This window comes from Hermetia illucens, chromosome 2, assembly GCF_905115235.1.
Source record: "Hermetia illucens chromosome 2, iHerIll2.2.curated.20191125, whole genome shotgun sequence".
In the NCBI taxonomy this organism is placed as follows: domain Eukaryota; kingdom Metazoa; phylum Arthropoda; class Insecta; order Diptera; family Stratiomyidae; genus Hermetia; species Hermetia illucens.
This window is the reverse complement of record NC_051850.1, coordinates 119,253,574-119,273,462: the sequence shown is the minus strand read 5'-3', so window position 1 is coordinate 119,273,462 and position 19,889 is coordinate 119,253,574. Positions and strand designations below refer to the sequence as shown.

Genomic DNA, 19,889 nt, shown 5'->3' with positions numbered 1-19,889 from the left:
GTCCCGTTCGTTGTTGGCTCGTCGTGATCAGTTGGGCCATTTTGTTCTATCGAAGGCCTGATTTAGATGCAGTTGCAAGAATTTCAAATCTCCATCCAGCGTATCAAGCCACCTTTGTTTCCCTCTGCCTTTTGTTTGCTCATCATCCACTAAACATCGCAGTCGGCAAGTGAATTCTCGTTAGCGCGAATTTCGTGGCTATACCACGGAAGACGCCTCATGAGGTTGCGCTAGAGAGTGAAGCAATTTCATAACGCAGTTCTCCATTGGCTGATTGAGCCGAGATATTTAAATCGCTCAGTTCTGGGCGGGTCACTGCTGTTCCATAGGGATCGGTTGTCAAAAAATTGTTTTTATTCAGACTTAATCTGAGACCGTGTTGCATAACACGATCATTCCATTTTTGGACAAGTTGTTCGAAATCATTTTTTCTATTAGACGCTAGCAAAACATCATCTGCATAGAGCAGTGTATAGAGTGCTGAACGTTGAATGTCCCAGGTGACAGTGACCATAACCAAAATATTGAGAGAACGCTTCTTTGATGAACACCGACAGAGACACGAACCGGTTTTGATACACCCGTCATACTTCGAACTTTATTTTTCAGGTCACTGTAGAGCAATTTGATCCAACGCACGAATTGTTCCGGTACTAAATATTACCGTAGACCATACCAGATGAGTTGCAGGGGCACACGCAACGCTTTTTCCAATGTATGAGGGTATGTAATGAGGGCGATGCTCCTAACCATGTTTCTCCATGAGTAACCGCGTAGCGTGTATTTCGCCGAATATGCTGAAGGTGAATCTTCTTGAAACGCAGACAGATGTTTTGCGGTTACCATAGATCCCTATGTGTGGTATAGTCGGTTGAACGTGCTTATATATCATCGTTAAAAGTTCTTAACGATGTGTTTCGACTTCCACCATAATTATTCTGCATCATTTAGCTCTTGAGCAACCCGCTCATTCTGAGATATTTGATTCCAATACATAAAGCAACAGCAATGGAGTTGTTCACTTGGTTCAAAGTGTGGCATATCTGTTGCAACTTTCAACTTCGAAGTAATACCGACCCACATGCAGAAGTAGCCCTTCGTTTGTTGTAGTCCCGTGCCGAAATACCCAAATGGCCCAAAATAAAAAAGAGTTGATGAAAGCTGGGCGCTTTCGACTGGTATTTGCGGTGATTCCTTATGCGCTGCTCCCATAAGTGCAGAAAGAATATCGAAACTGAGCTGACTCACGTTAATGTTGAAATTGAGATGGCTGTATTTTCATATTTTTGGCAAAACATAACAGACAAGCTTTTTTGAATATGCTGATTTATATTAGGTTCTTTACCATCGTTATCAGGTCTGTCAGCTAGGCCTGAACAACAACCACAGCCCATCAGATCTCTTCTAGAATTAAAAAGTCCATACATGTACTCGCAACACGAAAGGCGCCATCAGTTGAACACTAGCTGTAAAAACCGTAGGGCATAAAATTTATTTGATCAACAGGATTCTTAGTACCAAGACGGTTTGTTCAGCGACCGTTGGCCTGACTTTTCAACTCCGTTGAGGTCAGCCGGCTGCTGAATTGTTTTGCAATCGATCAAGGCTCGCCTGTACAGTTGAAACCAGTCGGGTCCCGTGTCAGCCACCAGTAGCTCAGGTGTAACTGACAGTGCCGCCAAAGCGTGTAGGCTAGCTAAGGCGGGGTGGTATATGTAATTGCAAAAAAAGTTCCTCAGGTGCGCTATTTGTACGGAAAAAGAATATGAGTCTACTTGCAAAAGATATGAAATACCGAAGAGTTGTTAGACATAAATCACTGGAAAAGTGGCAACAATATCATAATGACTGTGGTTAATTCCCCCATCGATTCAGCGACAACACTGCTAATAGGTTGACAGGGCATGGCAGTTATAAGGAGTATCAGTACTGATTCAGGTTAGATGGTTGTGTCGTTTGTACTGAATTTAACATAATGAACATAATGTCCTGCCTGAAATCATATTCCTCTCAGAGCTTGGAAAATTCTCTGAAATTTATCATAAGTTTGCAAAACATTATCAGGAAAAAGTAGCGAACTCCGTAATGACAAGGTTCTAGGCTCATTAAAAAGGATGAAATAAAAAACATGGGTGGGTACATGGTTTGTCTGTTAGTTCCATCTAAATGATCTGCTTTTAAAATTTCAAACATGGGTATTTTATGATCTTCTGTATATGCCTCTGTATATGATATTCTGTATATGCCTCTGTTTTAACAAGGTTAAATCCTAGAGTAATAAAAAGAATGCAACGGGGCTAGGCCTATAGGATAACCAAATCCTATAGGATTCGGAGTGCATAAATGTTTGTTGCTTTCTAAGGTTGATTTGCGAAACATGCCCATTTCCATTTATCACATTTTTAGGTTATGAGCTTTATTGTTCCTCTAACTTCACTCCAAGGGACTTCACAAAGTTTCTTGACCGGAATCTGTCTTCTCTTTTTGATCAGTTTTCACCATCTAGATTTAGCTCGTTTTCTACGCCTATTATCAATGCAGTGACCAGTTTCCCCATATATCACAACTAGCGCTATATGGGTTTTATAATTTTTACGGTTTTCGTGTAATTGTCTGATTCGCCTTGATCGTCTGTAATTTACCTATGATAGCCTTTTTCTGTTAGAGATATATCAATCTCATATATCAGGATTGCCTTAACATATGAAGTTCAGATTTTTTGTCATCTTCGAGAATCTTCAGGTAGCTTAGAGTCTGTCAAATGCCTTCGTACCTAATTTTAACTTGTTGCTCATGGCATCGCCGGTGTCACCTCTTATGACGGTAATGCTAGCCAGAAAGTCAAATTCCGTTTCCTGTTACAACTTAGTATTCCTATTTTTGATTTACATGTGTATGAATTTAGTTTTCTTGACGTCATTTCATGGCCCCTTCCTTCAAAATTTGACATCTGAGTCTAGTCTGCTGTGCATCGTTTTGATGCTTAAACCTTTCATCTAATAGAGTGATGAACGGTGATCAGGCTAGAAAAGTTCAATTAAGTTACCATCACGTGGCACTGATAAATCTACAATCTTGTAGGAAGCGTTAGTTGGACTTGATATTTTTTCGGGATCCAATTTTCTGTCAGGCCTGTCCCCAGTACTTTGCAGATGAGTGAGGAGAACGTTCACTTGATATTTAAGAAGGTCATGTAGAACAATCAGGAGTTTCACTTTGTTGATTGTTTTAAGAGTAATCTTTCTGTATTTAAGTGGTTAATGTGTGCTCTAGGAAAATCCTTTGCCTACCATTTTCCTTCATCCCGTATTCTAAGTATTCTCAAAAGTTTGTTCAACAGGTTTGGTCGTCAAACTCGCATTCCTCCTGAAACTATTTACCCAAATGCTTGCTTTTTTAGGGTTTTTAGGGACCAAATATAATTTTTGTAGATTATGGCGGTTACTCTTTAATTTTCAACGATGAGGAACTACAAAGATATATGACAACTTGGCCTACTATCTTCAGGGGGTGTTGTAATTAGGAAACTAGACTCCAAAGGAAAGCTAATGCCTCACAAGTAGGTTGGTTTCTAAGAAAAAATGAAAAACATTTCTGAGTGGGTAGACTATCAATATACTACAGCTCGAACCCACGTGGCGCACGGTTTCTAATTGGAAACTCTTTGTTACTTAAAATTAATTAAATACACTGAATAGCAGGGAAGAGCAAAAAGTTAGGAGGTAAAGCCCCTGAGGGAAAGTAGTGAAACTCTTTGAGCCACAACCTAAAAATCTTCTACGGCCTAAACTTGATGATTGCATTGATTACCTGTCTGAACTCTAATCCTAATATCATTTGATAACAGAATTTTTTCCTTTGTGAAATTTATATACATTACATTATATTAGATTCTTTCATTTCTTTCATCGATAAGCATACGAATGAGAATAATGAATAACCAAAAAGAGAAGATAACTTAATATGGTTAAATAAGTATGTATAAATAAATATTGATAAACACTGGAACGTTTTCTGTTCACTTTCACTGTCGTGAATGAACCGGAAATTGTCAGATGAATTTCCATCTATAATGGGAAGAAATATTGTGCTTTCCATGGAGAATCATCTGAAAATGAAAAACGTGCTAATTTAATTAAATCTGAAATCATTGATAGGGTATAAGAAAAAGCATTTTGTTTTTGAAATTTAAATGAGAGAAATGGTATTCTATTGAAAAATTGTTCGCAAAATGTTCCCAAAACTTGAGCAATTTTGATATTTTCTTTTCCAAACAAAACGTTGAACACTTTCTCAAGCAAAAGATTTTTTTTCCATCTTAAAACTTTCTAAGAATCGTATATATTCTTTTTTAGAAAAACTTTTCAATTGACAACATTGAGTCTGATATGGCATGCCTCTATACATATATACATTCACATACCGATATCTTTAACCATCCTTCATCTACTATTCAAAAGAAAACTGATTCTGATTCTATCTTCCTATTTTCCTTTAAACTTTCTCTAATTGAATTTAGAAACAATTTAAATAACAACTTCAATTTCTACATTGCATTTCTGCAGTTCATCAGACCGTTGAAAACTTTGAATGGTAAAAAAAACTTTTATAGAGAAAAATTGTGAGGAAAATATTTGCCTTGACAATGTTTGCCACTTTTCCCATCTATGTAGAATAGAATGTGTGCCTGTTGAAAAGTTCCTGGAAAGGAAGGCTTGTGGGCTTAGAGCGGGCAACGTGTATTTTAAAGCACAAGAATAGTATCTCCTTTGATCCTCCCCCACGATTGGGTCTTGCTCCAGAAATAATGTATACATGCGCCTGTTCGTGGTATCATATAGGCAAGTGTGTGCTGTCGACGTTGTTTTCCTTTTTGTGCTACCTTTTCGGAATTCAATATTTTCTTTTCTAATTGAAATAAGAACATCAATAATATTGTTTGCAAGGTCAGATACATTTTAGATTTTGGTAGTACGACCTGTGGAATTTTCGAAAATTGGGTTTTATTGAAAGTAAACCATTTTCAGTCCCTAAATAATGAAGTAGATTTCACTACAATAGAGTTTTCAAGGGGAAGTCGAACTAGGAGCTGGACAATTATCCACGCTTTTATCATATATTGATTCCAAGAAGTAAATCCTATTTAGACTACTTAGAAAATTATAAGCGGATATTATTTGCCAAAATGATACCTACTTCTAATGAAGGAAAAATTTGGTTTTCCTGACAGCTGCAACTTTTCTCTAGATTTAATGGCGAACATTATCTTGTTCTAATTAAGTAAAATGTTAAATCTTAATCCCAGAAGGCGAAATCTAAACCTCCCATTTCGTATGTACCTTATCATAGAAAAAACTAGATCTTTCTTCAGATGTGGCAGCTTACCTAGCTGAACTTTTCAGTCAGAGATAGCTGTCATTGATCCTTAAGTGCGGTGCTGGCTACAGGTAAATGACAATATTAGCTCCATATAAGCAGTAGTTGGTATGGAAGCTACTGGACCGACCCGCTACCAATAGGTTCAAAATCGCCCTTCTCCTACCATAATCACGTTCACTTGAAGGTTAATATTACCGTAGTTAGCTGTTGTTACATTGGAGTTTATACGACTTCTGTTCAATGATGGATGCACTTTGGATATGTAAATTCTCACCATGGAAACTGATTATCTGCATGCATTCGGAAAGCTCCAATAGTTTATATGGATTTGCTTTGGAAATGATGTTAGACCATGGCTAGTTTTCCATTTAGATGAAATGTTGATTCAATGAGATGGCATCATTCACCATAAATGTGGCCGTTTACCAGATATATTGCAATGTTGGGTTATTCTATATATTTCTAAAGATAGCGATGCACAATCTTATGAAATATCAGCCTTGATTCTTTCAAAAAGTGTGAATGTGTGACTTGCGATCTATTGGGTTTCATAACCCACTCGAACTCTAGATCGTTCTAAATTTCTCACATTGATTCTCCAGCCCGTAGTGTTCCTTCTTGCTTTTTGAAAAATATTATGAAGTAGCATTCACGAAGGATAGCAGTTCCCTCAGCCTGCAACTAGAGATCTCTTTGAAGTCGACAAAGAATTGTTTACCAACGGGTTCTAGGCTACTCTAGCTAGACATGGGCAATCATAAAAGGGGTGTTTCTTCCACCTTTCCGCTAATTCTGCAATGCGATTTGTAGGGTGTGCCGAGTCTGGTGGCATGGTTCCCTGTAAGTCATTGCCCCTTGCAGACTGGCGTAATCCTGACAAATTTGCACACGCCTGGCCGAAAAGTTCTCGCGGTTAGGTCTTGTCATAAGTGAGGCAAATCTTCCTTGACTAGACACAGATGGTGAGCCTTCGGCATTTGGAACCTGCGGATGTTAAGCAGTGCGGTTTGATACTACCTTTAACGCTAGCGGGACGCAGTCCATCAGCCCACTCATTTCCTCCATGTTTCTGTGACCCGGAATACAGGGAGGTGGTGACTTTGAGTCTGCCTCTCAGTGTGATCAGCGCATCGCTGCACTTCTCCCCCAGCTTGGTTGGTTGGCTGTCGGTTAGTATGACTTTGGGGCAGCTAGCCAACTACATGTTTCAAGTATTGGAGCCTCGGATACACTGTCGGATCATGGAAGTACGTAAGAATTGACTCACCATACCATCTTTGATCTGTCGGTGAAAAGCACTGTGTCATAATGTTATAGAACGCGGCGGTCCTCCATTCTGCCCTAGTTGGAAAATCAACACTGAAATTCTTTTTACGAGGTATGCCCAGAGTTCCTAAGATAATCCGTCTAGGATGCTTGCAAAGAATTTCATCAACGAGGGCGATACGTATCCGTAATGATTCAGCTCCGGCGAATCTCTATATGCTACGAAAAACCCTGAGAGTCTCACCAAAAGATTCTATGCAAGATCCTTCTAACTTTTTAAGAAAGGATGTGTTCCTTTGTTCCTCGGCTATAATGTTACTGAGTCTCGTAAGATCGTTGATGCTTTTCCTACCAGCCTTCCAAACCGTCGTGGAACCCTTCAGGCAGTCCTCGTATAGCTGTCAGTGTTTGTGCCTGTAGCAGATGTTGAAGACCTTTATTTCATCACAGTGACAATGTCTGTTTACAGTATTTTGCGCACGAGAGATTAAAGGCCGTTTCGAATACTTTTTCCAGAGCTCCAGCCGTGCCAATGTTACGATTTTGAACATCGAAAAGTTTTCTCTTCATAACTTGACTAAACTTCCTCCAGTTGATCCTTCAGGGGCCTCTACAGTGAGATTTAGACTGAAAAGTATCCAACTCTGATCTCAGAACGATTTCCGATCAGATACTCTCTAGTCCTCCACCCTGGAAGTCCTATTGTTGGTTAGTAGGGTAATTCGGTCCTTTATGATTCAGCCTCCTACGATCCAGGACTTATCTATTAATGCGACGAAGATGCAGGTCAGCAGATTAATTGAGGTGTGCTTCAAGTGCTGCAGACTTACCTGTCCGCGGAATGCTTGCATAGTGGGATCGTCAGTTCTTGTTGGACCGTCAATTTTCATCTCATCCAACACCTCGTTGGTACCCCCACTAGATCGAAGACATCGTTCGGTTTTGCGTAGCGAAGGCTTTCATTTTTGTGTACCAACAGATACTCTCCAGTGGAGTAGAATTTGGCTGTTCACCTGGGGGTCTTCCTCCTTGATCGACTTTATCGACCGCCCGAGGCTGCTTCACTGTTTGCAGAGTTGCCTGGCCTGCAAACACTTGCACACTCTGCTCCTTTTATTTCGTTATTGGATTTCATCTTAACATGAATTGTGCTTGCAGATATCCCAGATTGCAGATTGCAGATCAGATGATATAGTTCCCACTTCGTTCAGTCGGTCAATGACCTCTCTGCTATTTTTTCCTCCCACCTAATTCAAAGTTTAACATTTTGATGTTTTAGCTTTGCAACAATTTGTATGGGAAAATTTATTGCTATGATGATTCCTCTGAATTTGTTGCTTTTGGGAAGACATTTAAGTATCGGTAATGAGGAGTTCATCATCCGTTACTCGGAGACCTTCTCGGTTATCGATTTGTACTCGGTAAGGACTTTCTTCATTTTTACCGCAGAAACTATTTCATAGAACTTGCATTCTTCCACTTCCCTTCGGATTTGGTCATCATATTCTTCCCTGTTCCAATTAATTTTCAGCCTAACAAGGAGTCCTTTTCGTATTGTTCACATTTAAAGTTTGGCTTAATTAGCCGCCACATTACATCCTTAAATATGATGTACGTACTTGATGGGACGATACAAAACTATTCCTATCTAAATCAACCCGCTCCCGGTTTCTTATTTGCTTTCTTGGAACTCTCTCTTTTATTGCCGACTGTTCGAGGAAAGTTGATGACCATTAAAACGTAAGAATGAAACAAATCCCTTCCGTCCATAAGGAATTCTTTTATTATTATCTGATCTACCTAGTGATGTAGCTCCTCATTGAAACAAACATATCGAGGATAGATGTCTGAGAAGATATCTGTTGTGAGTGATAAACGCTTCCTATAAGTTGCTCTGCACGTATATTTCTACCAAGCAAATAGGAATTGAAACACTCATTTGAATTTTTTTGCTGAAAGCATCCTCTTTTCTTCGAAGTTTGCCTGTTTCCTCATTTCATATTTACCGGAAGGCTTTAGATGCAAGCCACTTTAGAATATATGACAGCAAATGTAGTTACATAAAATAGTTTTATTTCATTACCCACCTTAATCTCTTCATCGGCAACTAGGCAGGCAATCAATGAATGATACTATCTTAAAGCCGTTACCGTCGGTATTTGCTTCCTAGAACTTGTCTGGTCAGCCAGTTGATTTCTATGAGTACACCTTCCAAAATTGTCCACTTTCACTCTATTTTATAACTGACAAGGTGTGATGAAGTTAACTCAGTATCAGCCTCTTGTACCTGCCCCATGGCAGAGGCCAACTCCAAATACGGGCTTCATCATTTATTAGCGTTCTGCGATGTAAGCGCTTCGTTTGCATATGGTGCGAAATAGGAAAAACAAACACAAATGATTTGTTCCTCAGTGATCAGAAGAGGTTTATATTTACAGCTGCATGAGGAAAGTTGGGCGATACCATGACCGTCCGGTTGTAGATAAAATCCGGCTCAATAGGTTACGGTGGGCGGGTCACTTAATCCGTATGGATGAGGATGATCCAGCCCGGAAAGTCTATAAGGGCAATATCTATGGTAGAAAAAGAAGACAAGGCAGACCCTGCTGAGATGAAGCGATGGCGCAAAACCGGGATGTCTGTATTTCTTTATTAAGGCAGGCCTACACCGGATTCCGGTTGTTGCGCCGTTGCTGATGATCATGATAACGGTCATAGTTGTTCAATGTGTGGCGTGAAAATGGCATAACAGACCCTAACTACGTCTACTTTCACCTACCTTAGCTATACATCAAATATTCGGCACAAAATCTCAGTTCGAATACTTTGTACATATTGAAGAAAATATTGGACTTCCGTCGAACATTATCTATGTTGATAAACATCTCTACCAATTTGCAACCATGAGTGTTCCGCTTAACTTTGCGACGTAAATACGAACATCCGAGGCTAACTGCTTGGGACTTGGTGCTTGGTGCTACTATTAGATGAAATCGGGCATCAATCGATATTGTACAATAACAATTAGCTAATGATAGCAAATTGTCGGGGTGTGTCTTTGTCGCTGGTAGCGGTGGCCTATTCTTCTAAGAAAGGCTGTTGAGGTGCGTTCACATCTAAGGTTGAATCTAATGGTGAACAAAGTGGTTTACAGTGTCCTTGTTAGTCATGTCACAAATTTTACTTTGCCTCCGGTATTAACTTGTCTTGAAATAGAGAAGGATCTGAGCCTAGGACTACATGCTTTAGGAGTTACTCGTAAAAGACTATTTGTTTTGTTGCATTACAACTTGAGATTGAGACTGTTTTAAAAAATTTATCTGAAATGAAGAGAATGCAAACCTATTACTTTCATTGGAGCAAGCATTGAAATAGCATTTACTTTGAAATCTTAGATCCATGTAGTAACATAGACTTGATTTTTTAATTAGTTTCAAACTCAAAAATATTGTCCGGTGCGATAACCGATGAACCTCAGTCGTTCAAATCCTGCCTCCAACAATACAGCGGCGAGAAAGCTTTGATACGCCAAACCATTTTATCAAACTATATCAATTTTCATAGTCCCCATACAATGGATCTTCATGACAGTAGAATTAACAATAACAATGCTGAACCACAGTTACTTTGGATCTCTGCAAAAAATTTCACAATTTTTGGAGAGGTTGCGAAGAAAATCGGGGTGAGAAGAACCATAATTGCCTTCAGGAAACGGAGCACTGAATTCATTTATCTAGATCCAGATTATATAAAAGCTATTGAAGTAGCATTTAGCTAAAACATCACCCCGGCTAACTACTTTCACTGTTATAGAGTAATGGAATAACCAGTGGATTCAGCAGTAGCCCAAATTGTTAGGGACTATTGGGTGAGAACTTTGATTCGGTTTGGCCAATAAATAAAAAAAAGAAATCGTCATAAGGATTGTATGATAATTGATCGAAAGGATCGCGCTTGACGAAACTATTTCATCTAATATAAGCATACATGCATCGAATAGTTTCTTAAGTCTCGATTCAGAGCAATATTGATTCGAGCGAAATTACAACAGGTTCGTGTACATTTAAGCTTTATGACAATTTTAGATAGACGACAGAGGTACAATAGCTTCTCAATATTTTTCCTGATTCGTCTCCATGTGTACTTGACTTAATCTTTCCAGTTTCCGGTTTCTCTTTACCTACAACAAGTGCTCCTCATTTTCGAGTGCCTCGCTGAAGAGTAGAGTTTCCTATCCTCTTCTTGGGAGTATACCTCAAAACCTGGTTGTTTCTGTTGATTGTCCTTGAGACTTGTCATCTTGTAGCTATTCGTGAGTTTTGCGCAGGTAATTGTAAGAGAGTTAAATAATTTAGGGAAAGGGGCAGGGAAAGAACCTTAAAGGTCGCACCTCGCAATAAATCTGAGGGTCGAGAAGCAGCGATTGATGATCGATCCGCGGCGATCCGTCGTGGATCTTCCCCCTCGAGGGCGGCATTCGGGTCTGGAGCCCACGTGCACGGACGAGCGGTTATTTTTTTAATTTTTATTTACCAGAGTGCGCTGGCATGTTGATCTTTCGCTGGCTACACGAGGAGTCGCGTATTGGTTTGACTTTCAGGTTTCGGTGCGGACCCAAGTATGTGCAGATTTGCATAATGACTCGTGACCGATCGAAGTATTCGAAGAAACCCCAACATTTCCGAGAGGGAAGCAAGCGTGTGTCGACGGAACACTTCGATGGAGCTTTAGTATTTACGGTCAATTTCGTCAACATTTTTTTCTTTTCAACTTTTGGGAAAGCTCTCGCATCTGGGTCACCTTCGGCCCCTCAGGATCGATAATCCCATTCTTGTCATTACAAAATTTTCTAGAGATTCACTGCGCTGCTTTGGAGTCCATGTACGATCTTGTAAGTCAAGATTGTTTTAAGCGGAATCTTCAATTATCTATCCCATATTTCTCCCACTTTTTATTTGCATTTGATTTCCCGCTTGGTAAAATCATCCGAAGTTTCAAGTTTTCCCGGTTCCTTCATTCATTATTGAATGGTAGTTTCTTCATTTGACAATTCTTCGTTGAGATAATTTTTAATATTTGCAGCGAGCTATTGACCATCAGCAGAGTAAGCTGACAAGACAGTAACTACCAAACAAAATAGATGGACTTTTCAGTGAGAATGCATTTATATATGTGTGTATGTATGTATATCCAGTGGAGAAAAAAAGGAACATTTAAAATTCCATAATTTCCTCGGCTTTGTAGAAATTATGATAAACTTTATGAATTACCAAAAGCTTAAGCACTAATGATTCCGGTGTACAACTCGAGTAAAATTTGTAGCGAATTAAAAAATGCAAACAAAAAAAAACTTTAAAGCATCTCCTCCTTCATTCTTATTAAACTCAAGCCAAAGATATCCTTCAACCCCACTAAAGCAAGCGCCATGTGTTTTTCTATATGTGTGCATACATACAAATGCTTAGTGCTTCTTGTTTGTTCAGACTTATTCAAAGGATAATTGAAAAAGTCTAGAAAAGCAGGCTCTGAAACTGAGTCAATATTTAGATATGTCTGTTATGGTCCTTCCTCTCCCCGGGAAGAATATCATTTTCAATTAATTGTTTGCACAAAATATCAAATACCCGATGAAATGCTAAGCAATCAAGCAGTTAGCGTTAATCTGCATATTACCCTTAATTGTGATAAAATCTGTGCGTATATAAGGATAACTGCCCAGTTAATCCCGCGAGCTAATTGACACACCGAGTCCCGAGATTATCGCCGCGCAATCTTCAGCCTCTCCACAATATTTCCAGTAATTTTGCTGCTTAATGCTTTCATACTCCCGTTTAAATGGTTATTTCCCCATCATAAATACAAACATAATTCTTTTAATGAGCATCAACGTAACTGTTTTGTCGTCCAGTACAAACACTTAGTACTAATTACCGATATCTGCGGAGTGGAAGCAGCAAAGGAGAGGGGCCGAGTAGAAAGTTGAGTTGGAATCTACCTAGAATATCGATTCAAATGTGCTTCGGGCTTTCGAGAAGGTGAACTGCAGTCTAACTATAATTAGAAAGGAGAACTTTTGGAAAAATCTACCCTTTCTAGTTGACAATAGATACTTTTTTCTACTTTTATCATCGCAGTATGTTAACAACATCGATATCTACATTTATCTACATAGCGACCCTGCGGCAGAATTACCATGTGTGCTGGAACTGAATCCATTTCCACCTGCTTATACAGGTAAAAGCTAAGTCTCAGATTATGATGGAGGTCGGTGATATTCTCTATGTTGCGATCACGGTTCATTGACATGCAAAATCCATAAAAGAGCGCTCACCTGGATTTTCTCTAATGTGTAGCGAGCTGCCGCGAATAGTGGTACTAGAGTCTGTGAGCCACTATGTGGTGGCCAAACCACTGACTGAACATGATCAAGTTCATTGTCACGTCTTTATACCGTTTAACCTGTTTCGTTTGCGCTTTCCTACGGCACGTTGACGCATACGAATAGTATGTTAACGTTACCTGCCGTGCACATGACGCGTTACCTGGTATGAACGGAAAACTGGGTCAAAATCGTGTGGAATGTCGCCTTGTCTCTGTAGTTTTCTCATATGAAAATGGAGATGTCGGTCACAGAATTTGTTGTTGAGTTTGATTGTGATTATTCAATAAGCATCGGTGGTGACTGATTAGGAGGCGTTTCTCTAATTTTCTCTTTTCGTGGTATTTTCAGCACTTCCACCTGAAAATGAAATTCATCTTATTGTTGGTGCTGAGTTGTCTTTTGCTCGAATGCCAATCTTCGCCTATTCAAATTGTGGAAAATCATGAGCTTGTGGACAAAGCCAAGGAAAGCGTTGCGGTAGGAAGACAGGCTGCGCCAGCACCAGCACCAGCCGACGATGATGACGACGACGATGATGATGATGATGACGATGATGACGGAATTGGTGACATTGTTGGTGATGACTATGATGACGATGATGATGGTAAGATTAGTCTGCTACTTATTTAATATAAAACAAAGGACTTTGGTCCAGTTTCATCAGAATGTCTGGAAAAAATAGTAAAAAAAAAATACGATGAGTTAGTGGTCTTAATTGATTTGATTCATGTGCAAATCTTAAACCGCTCGTTAGGCAAAAAAAGGAGTATTTACATACATATATTTTTCGAAAATGAAAATAACGTTAAAGTAAGAAAGTAAATTATTAATACGGTGTGTGTGTGTGATTAATACCGCAATAACCCATGACTTATTAGTGCAGAATCTAATTATGTTTCAATTATGTTTAAATTAACTGGTGACTCACACTAACAGTCTCTACGGATATAAATATTCTCTTGCTTGCTACTTTTCAAGGGTCATTTCTCGCGCAAGGCTCAGTTAGACTTGATGGACTCCCTACAGATTATTCTTCGTACGTCCTCCTGCCACTGCAGAGCTTCATTTTTTACTCATCCGTGAATCCTGGTAATCTGGTATTTCTCTCCCTATGCACAAGAAACAGATGATTATGAAGATTCGCAAGAAAGGTACTCGTCTTGATTGCAACAATTGGATGGGTATATGCCTGCTCCTTGCCGCCGCAAAAACTGTAGTTAAAACTCATACACTGACCACAACAACACATGTTGGATCGTTTTAGAGCCATGTTCGAAGTTCAGATTTCCGCTTCACTTGCTCTTTATCAATTCCAAGAAAGGTTTCGATGGCGTGAACAGGGAGTGAATATGAAATGTTCTTCGCAGGATGGCTATTGCGTGAATACTGTTGCATGTTTTTCTAATTGTTCATGCTTCATTGTCAAAAGGACGTGGAGGATTTCAAGTGACCACGAGATCTTTCCTCACACACCTCAACTTTGCCGAATCGGTACTGTACTGTCGATACCACCCAACGAAATGACGGTAGTAGATCCGTTTCGCCATTGGATTTATAATCTGGAAAATTGCAGACCTCACCATCAAATTCAAGTCGAGGTTGTTCCCTGCTGAATAGTACGAAGAAAGTGACTTCGTCTGTTACTCGAAAGCTCCAGGCCTTAATTAGCGCCCGTCTCCGCCGTGTCATCGGAATATTCTGGCATGCGAAAATTTCGAACGCAAAGCTGTGTCATCGTCAGGCCCAGTTATAGGTAGATGGGTTGATTAGAGTGAGGAAACGGCAATGAAGAGATCACATTTTAAGAAAGGGCGACAAATCAATTACCGGCTGATTATGGAACAATATGTGAAGCAATATGTGGTGAAATATTTAATCTTCTCGGTAGGAATTGGAGAAAACTGAAGTGAATCTCACTAAACTAGTAACTCCACCATTCAAAGGTCTGGTCTGATTAATTTTGTCAAGGATAAAGGAAATCATGCCTGATTTTTAACCTTTTATCTCAGCTCCAATCAACTATATCGGCTACGGCATGACATCTGGATTACTTTTTGCTATTATCTGGATTTTTGTCTTCACTATTCGGGTTCTTAGCAAGAAAAATTGCGAACTCTTGGCCGCGTTCGAGTGAAGAATCCTCCGAAGAATTTTTGGCCCCCTACATGAGGATGGACGATTCCGTAGCCCACACAATGACGAAATCTATGAGCGATATCATGACCGTCCAATTGTGGATAAAATCCGGCTCAATAGGTTACGGCGGGCGGGTCACTTAATCCGTATGGATGAGGATGATCCCACTCGGAAAGTCTATAAGGGCAATATCTATGGTAGAAAAAGAAGACGAGGCAGACCCTGCTTAAGATGGAGCGATGACGTAAGTCAGGACGCCAGACAGCTTTTAGCGATATCGAATTGGTGGACCTCGGCGCAAAATCGGGATGTCTGGAGTTCCTTATTAAGGCAGGCCTAGACCGAATACCGGTTGTTGCGCCGTTGATGATGATGATTCGCATCTGCTACCCATAAATGAAGAATTTTCATTTTCCAATGGCACAAACCGACATTGGTATTCCTCCAAACCGTGGTTTTTCAAATAAAAAGTGATTTACAGTTTCAAGAAAAAGAACTTTTTTCAACTTAAGGTGTAGGCACATATATTGACATTATGAAAACCAAACGCTGCCTTCTTCAGTATGTTTATATAGCAAAACTCAAACGACAAGAGTGCATCCGACTTTCAATGAAAAATATGATAATTGTTCGCATCGACAGTATTCCTTTAAGTCGCTGAATATCTTTTATTTTATCTGGAGACATATTTCAGTCAATCACCGGCTACTTTTTTCAACGAAACCAAGTGGCCTATCTGGACGCTATGGGTTCTTTATTATATTTAAGGGGGTCATCTTGTGTGAAGGCCGTTTTTTTTACCTTTTTTTGAAAAATTATTTTCGAGGACTGGATAAAGATAGAAACGTCATTTTTTCACCCTATGTTTATTGATATGTCTGGTATATGTGATAAATTCAGCTTGATATCGTAGCCAGTTTTTGGAATACGTGTCAATTTATGCACCTATCTCCAAAAAAGGTGTTTTTCTGCTACCACGCTGGACGGCGCTGTGTTCATCTGAGGAAAACAAACTAAACGGCATTTTAATGTGGACAATATTCCACGGTCCGCAAACTAGGATAATTAGAAAATATTAAAAGGTAAATTTTTGGTGGGCTTTTAAACTTAATTTTTCGGATTTTGGTGTTTTTTTACGGCTTTTTTTATGAATAAAAAAAAACTACCCGTCCGATTCCAATTATCCTAGTTTGCGGACCGTAGAAATATGTACTAAAGAAGCCGTGAAAATTTCAAAGAATTTGGTTGGATAGAGTTTGAGCTATGGTGGCAGCCGATTTTCAAGATGCAGTTTCGAGAAAAACGCATTTGAAAATTTAAATGTGATTATCATCAGTAAAATTTTAGCTCACCATTAATCAGCTATACCTGGTCCATAGAGAGCATCCTCCGTTTCTTCAACAAAGTCTTGTAAGGCTCTCTTCTGGCTCTTTTAGCGAGGTCAGTCGACCGTCGTTCGGACCGCCAAATTCGCGCTTCATTATAGCGGTTGGCATAAACCTGACATATGTGACCAATTTGACATCCCATTGTCACTAGGATTTTGAGAATGCCATTGAATCCTTCATTGAAAATAATTACAGTCAGAAAAGTGGCTATTTCTATGACCTTGGCCCCAGAATGAAGGTGTTTAGGAGCGAAAGTCCAGAACAATGCATTTAACGACTCATTGTTATTCTGGGTCTCTGCTCCTAAACTTCTGTTCACGAGATCATCTCTTGACAAATCTACGTAGATTGGTTTGATGACTGTTTGAGCTTCTTCAGTCAAAGGTGCCTTCTCGTGGTGAAAACTATCCAGTTCTCCTTTCGCTTCCGCTTTGCGCCATTTGCACCAACTGTCCTCGCCTGCTGGACAATTTTGATGCTGAGGATTTTCGTCTGTAGAATATTTATGGAAGAAAGTTTCCCAAATTTCTTGCTTCATTCCTTCTATCGAATTTGCGCGTCGACGAATAGCTGACCCAAAAAATATAGTGAGGTGGTTAACAACCTTATCAGTAAGTTTTCCAGCCCCTTTTCCACCAATGCCTTTGTGATTCTTCTTTGCATTTCTAAGCCGCGTTCCCATTCTTTTTCGACATGTCCTACGCATTCCTTTTTTACTACCACGTATATTTTATTATTTGCAGAAATTTGCAGAAATACCGGAGAAAACTCTAGCAAAATGCAATATGCAATATAAAAAACTTCTCGCAATTGGAACATCCATGTTCATGCTTGCAAAAAGTTTCTTTGCTGATGTTGATGCGAAGTCCTTTTTCATCTCTGATAAGTATCGATTCCCATGAAATACTCGTTTTTTAATACGAGCATGACGTGGATCTCCCTTCGTACGATCCATTTAAAAAAATCACTGAACACACAAACAACACAATACTTACAACAAAATATAACTAGTATAGCTTGAAAGCCTTTCAGTGCTCACTCTAGACTGGATTCTCCTTTTTATTCCAAACAGCAAATAAGTTTAGACAATTGATTGGTTTTCCATCTTTTTATATTTATACCTGTGTTCAAATTTATAAGGCTCAGGTAAAAAACTAACAGGTAAAAAAAGATTCGATGCTCTTTCTCATCGAGTACTCTAGCCGCGGCTGCAAATTCCTTACCTGTTTAACACTGTGATTTCTGAACGACATAGCCCAGTTGACAATTAGTTACAAAATTATCAAGCAACTTCTTAAGTAAGGCTAGTCTTCGTTAGGGCAAATTACATGAGCATAAGATGGGGGATTATTGCCAACAAATCTTCTCAGGGTCATTGTCACGGCAAAAGTAGGCACAAATTTCATCCTTAGATCACAAATCCTGAAAATTTTGTCAAATAGATTTAAATAATCCTGAGAGGCACATACAATGGTGGCATTCAAGTTTACCCTTGCTTTTCGGAGTCCCACGTTTCTGTGCAAATTATACCTAGAAATATAAATTCATTTCCAAAGAGATAAAAACAATCAAGGTGTTTTCTTATTTCCTTGAAAGCCAACTTTACCATGATGATATCAAATCCGAGATCAGAGCCGCCTGAGGGTGACCGCTGAGATTTTTCAACAGAATTTGAGATACAAGACCTCCTTTACCCCAGCGGGGATAATATAAATATAGCCCCATTTTGAGTAGCCTTGGCATTTAAGGGAGTGGTGAGCGGCACAATCCTAACCTCCATATCCAATTCAAAGTTGACCATGATCATATTAGAAAAACCACACTTTGTGTGGCCATTATTTTTTTAAGGGGCTGGCTGTCATACATGAAAATGAGTGTTCGCAGAGTGCATTCATTTAAAAACTTTTCCACAATGACATAATAGATGACAATTATGCCGCTAGTTAATGCTTGATGAGTTAACTGATGACTGACTTTGATAAAGCATTTCAATTGTTCGTTTGTGCTGCTCAGTGGTGAAATGACAGAAATATTCTCAAACGAAATAGTATTTATTGGCGACATCTTTAATGACCGGTGAAACAATAATGCCATGTTATTGTACACATTACTGCTTTTCTTTTTTAAGGTTTTGTGTTTACTGTCTGTCGGTCTGTTCGTCTGTCTGTCTGTCTGCCTGTCCATCACATGCATTTTTCTCAGGGACGATTGTAGCGATTGACACCAAATTTGGTAGAAAGGTGGGAACTGTGAACGCTCATGCATATAGTGAGTTACATCCCCATACAGGCAAAAGGGGGGTGTCAATTTTTTTTCACTGAATATAGTCACGTGGGGTATCAAATTAAAGGTCTCGGCTAGTCCTTTTTGAAGCCGGTTTTAGCTTTGACATTTGTTGGAAAGGTGATGAGTGCGGGTGGATGAAAGTAATCATTTTTTTAACGAACCTATTCTCAGAAACTACCCAACCGAAAAATCTGTAAAAACCAGGAGACTGCCACTATATGGTGCCTAGGCTCCGAAATACCCTCCATATCGATACCTGTTCAAATAAAGTTAATAATAGTACATTACTATAATTTTTAGTAATTGACAGGAAAACCCCCCTTGAGTTCACCCTAGAATCACGAAATTTTGCTGACTATAGCATAGAGCATGATCCCGCCGTTGGTAAAAATCGCACTATTACTAACAAAGTTATACTAGGCCAAAGCTGTCGCTTCTGTGCAAATTCAAGACTATGAATGTCAATATCACTTGAAAGTGGATATTTTCACATAATGTATGCATATATTACGTGCTAAATACTAATGGGACAAATGCACACTCAAATCTCTTTATAAAAGAAATAAACAAAACCTTTCATACCTGAAGCGTCTAGCTTCCGGTTTCCCGACTTGTTTGAACTTCATTAGAACAGAGAGCCTTGCTTGACATTATCTCAAGAGTATCAAATGATAATACAATATAAACGGCAATCAACAAAACTTCAATGCAGGCAGCAGTTACCGATCTTTGCTTTCTATTGGGAAGTGAATGATGTGGTTATGGGAAAGAGTTTAATAAAGTAAAAGTAAAGATTTCGAAAGTAATGCAAGCCATTTGGTCTTTTTCAAAAATTGCATTTTTAAAATGTATAAAATCGAATCTTTCGGTTCCAAGTACAATCCTACCTGGCGAAATTGACGGCCAAAAGGCAAAGGAGCCTGAAAATATTTAGCGTATTTGCTTTCCGCCGATTAGTACGTTCTAGCGGCATCTCGATTATTATGATTTGCAAGCTATGGCAGTGTAACTTTTTGCTAACATCTTATCTCAAGATCCATTTTAAAAAAAGG

General features: G+C 39.2%; 1 protein-coding gene across 1 annotated transcript in view; it reads left to right on the top strand.

Annotated features, from left to right (window-relative positions):
• Positions 1-19,889, top strand: part of LOC119649724 (FK506-binding protein 4) — a 62,877-nt gene that overhangs the window by 8,819 nt on the left and 34,169 nt on the right. The window contains exon 2 of the mRNA XM_038052004.1: positions 13,376-13,631. Within this exon, the coding sequence (XP_037907932.1) occupies positions 13,391-13,631 (241 nt within the window). The 5' untranslated portion in view covers positions 13,376-13,390. The remainder of the gene's footprint in view (positions 1-13,375; positions 13,632-19,889) is intronic.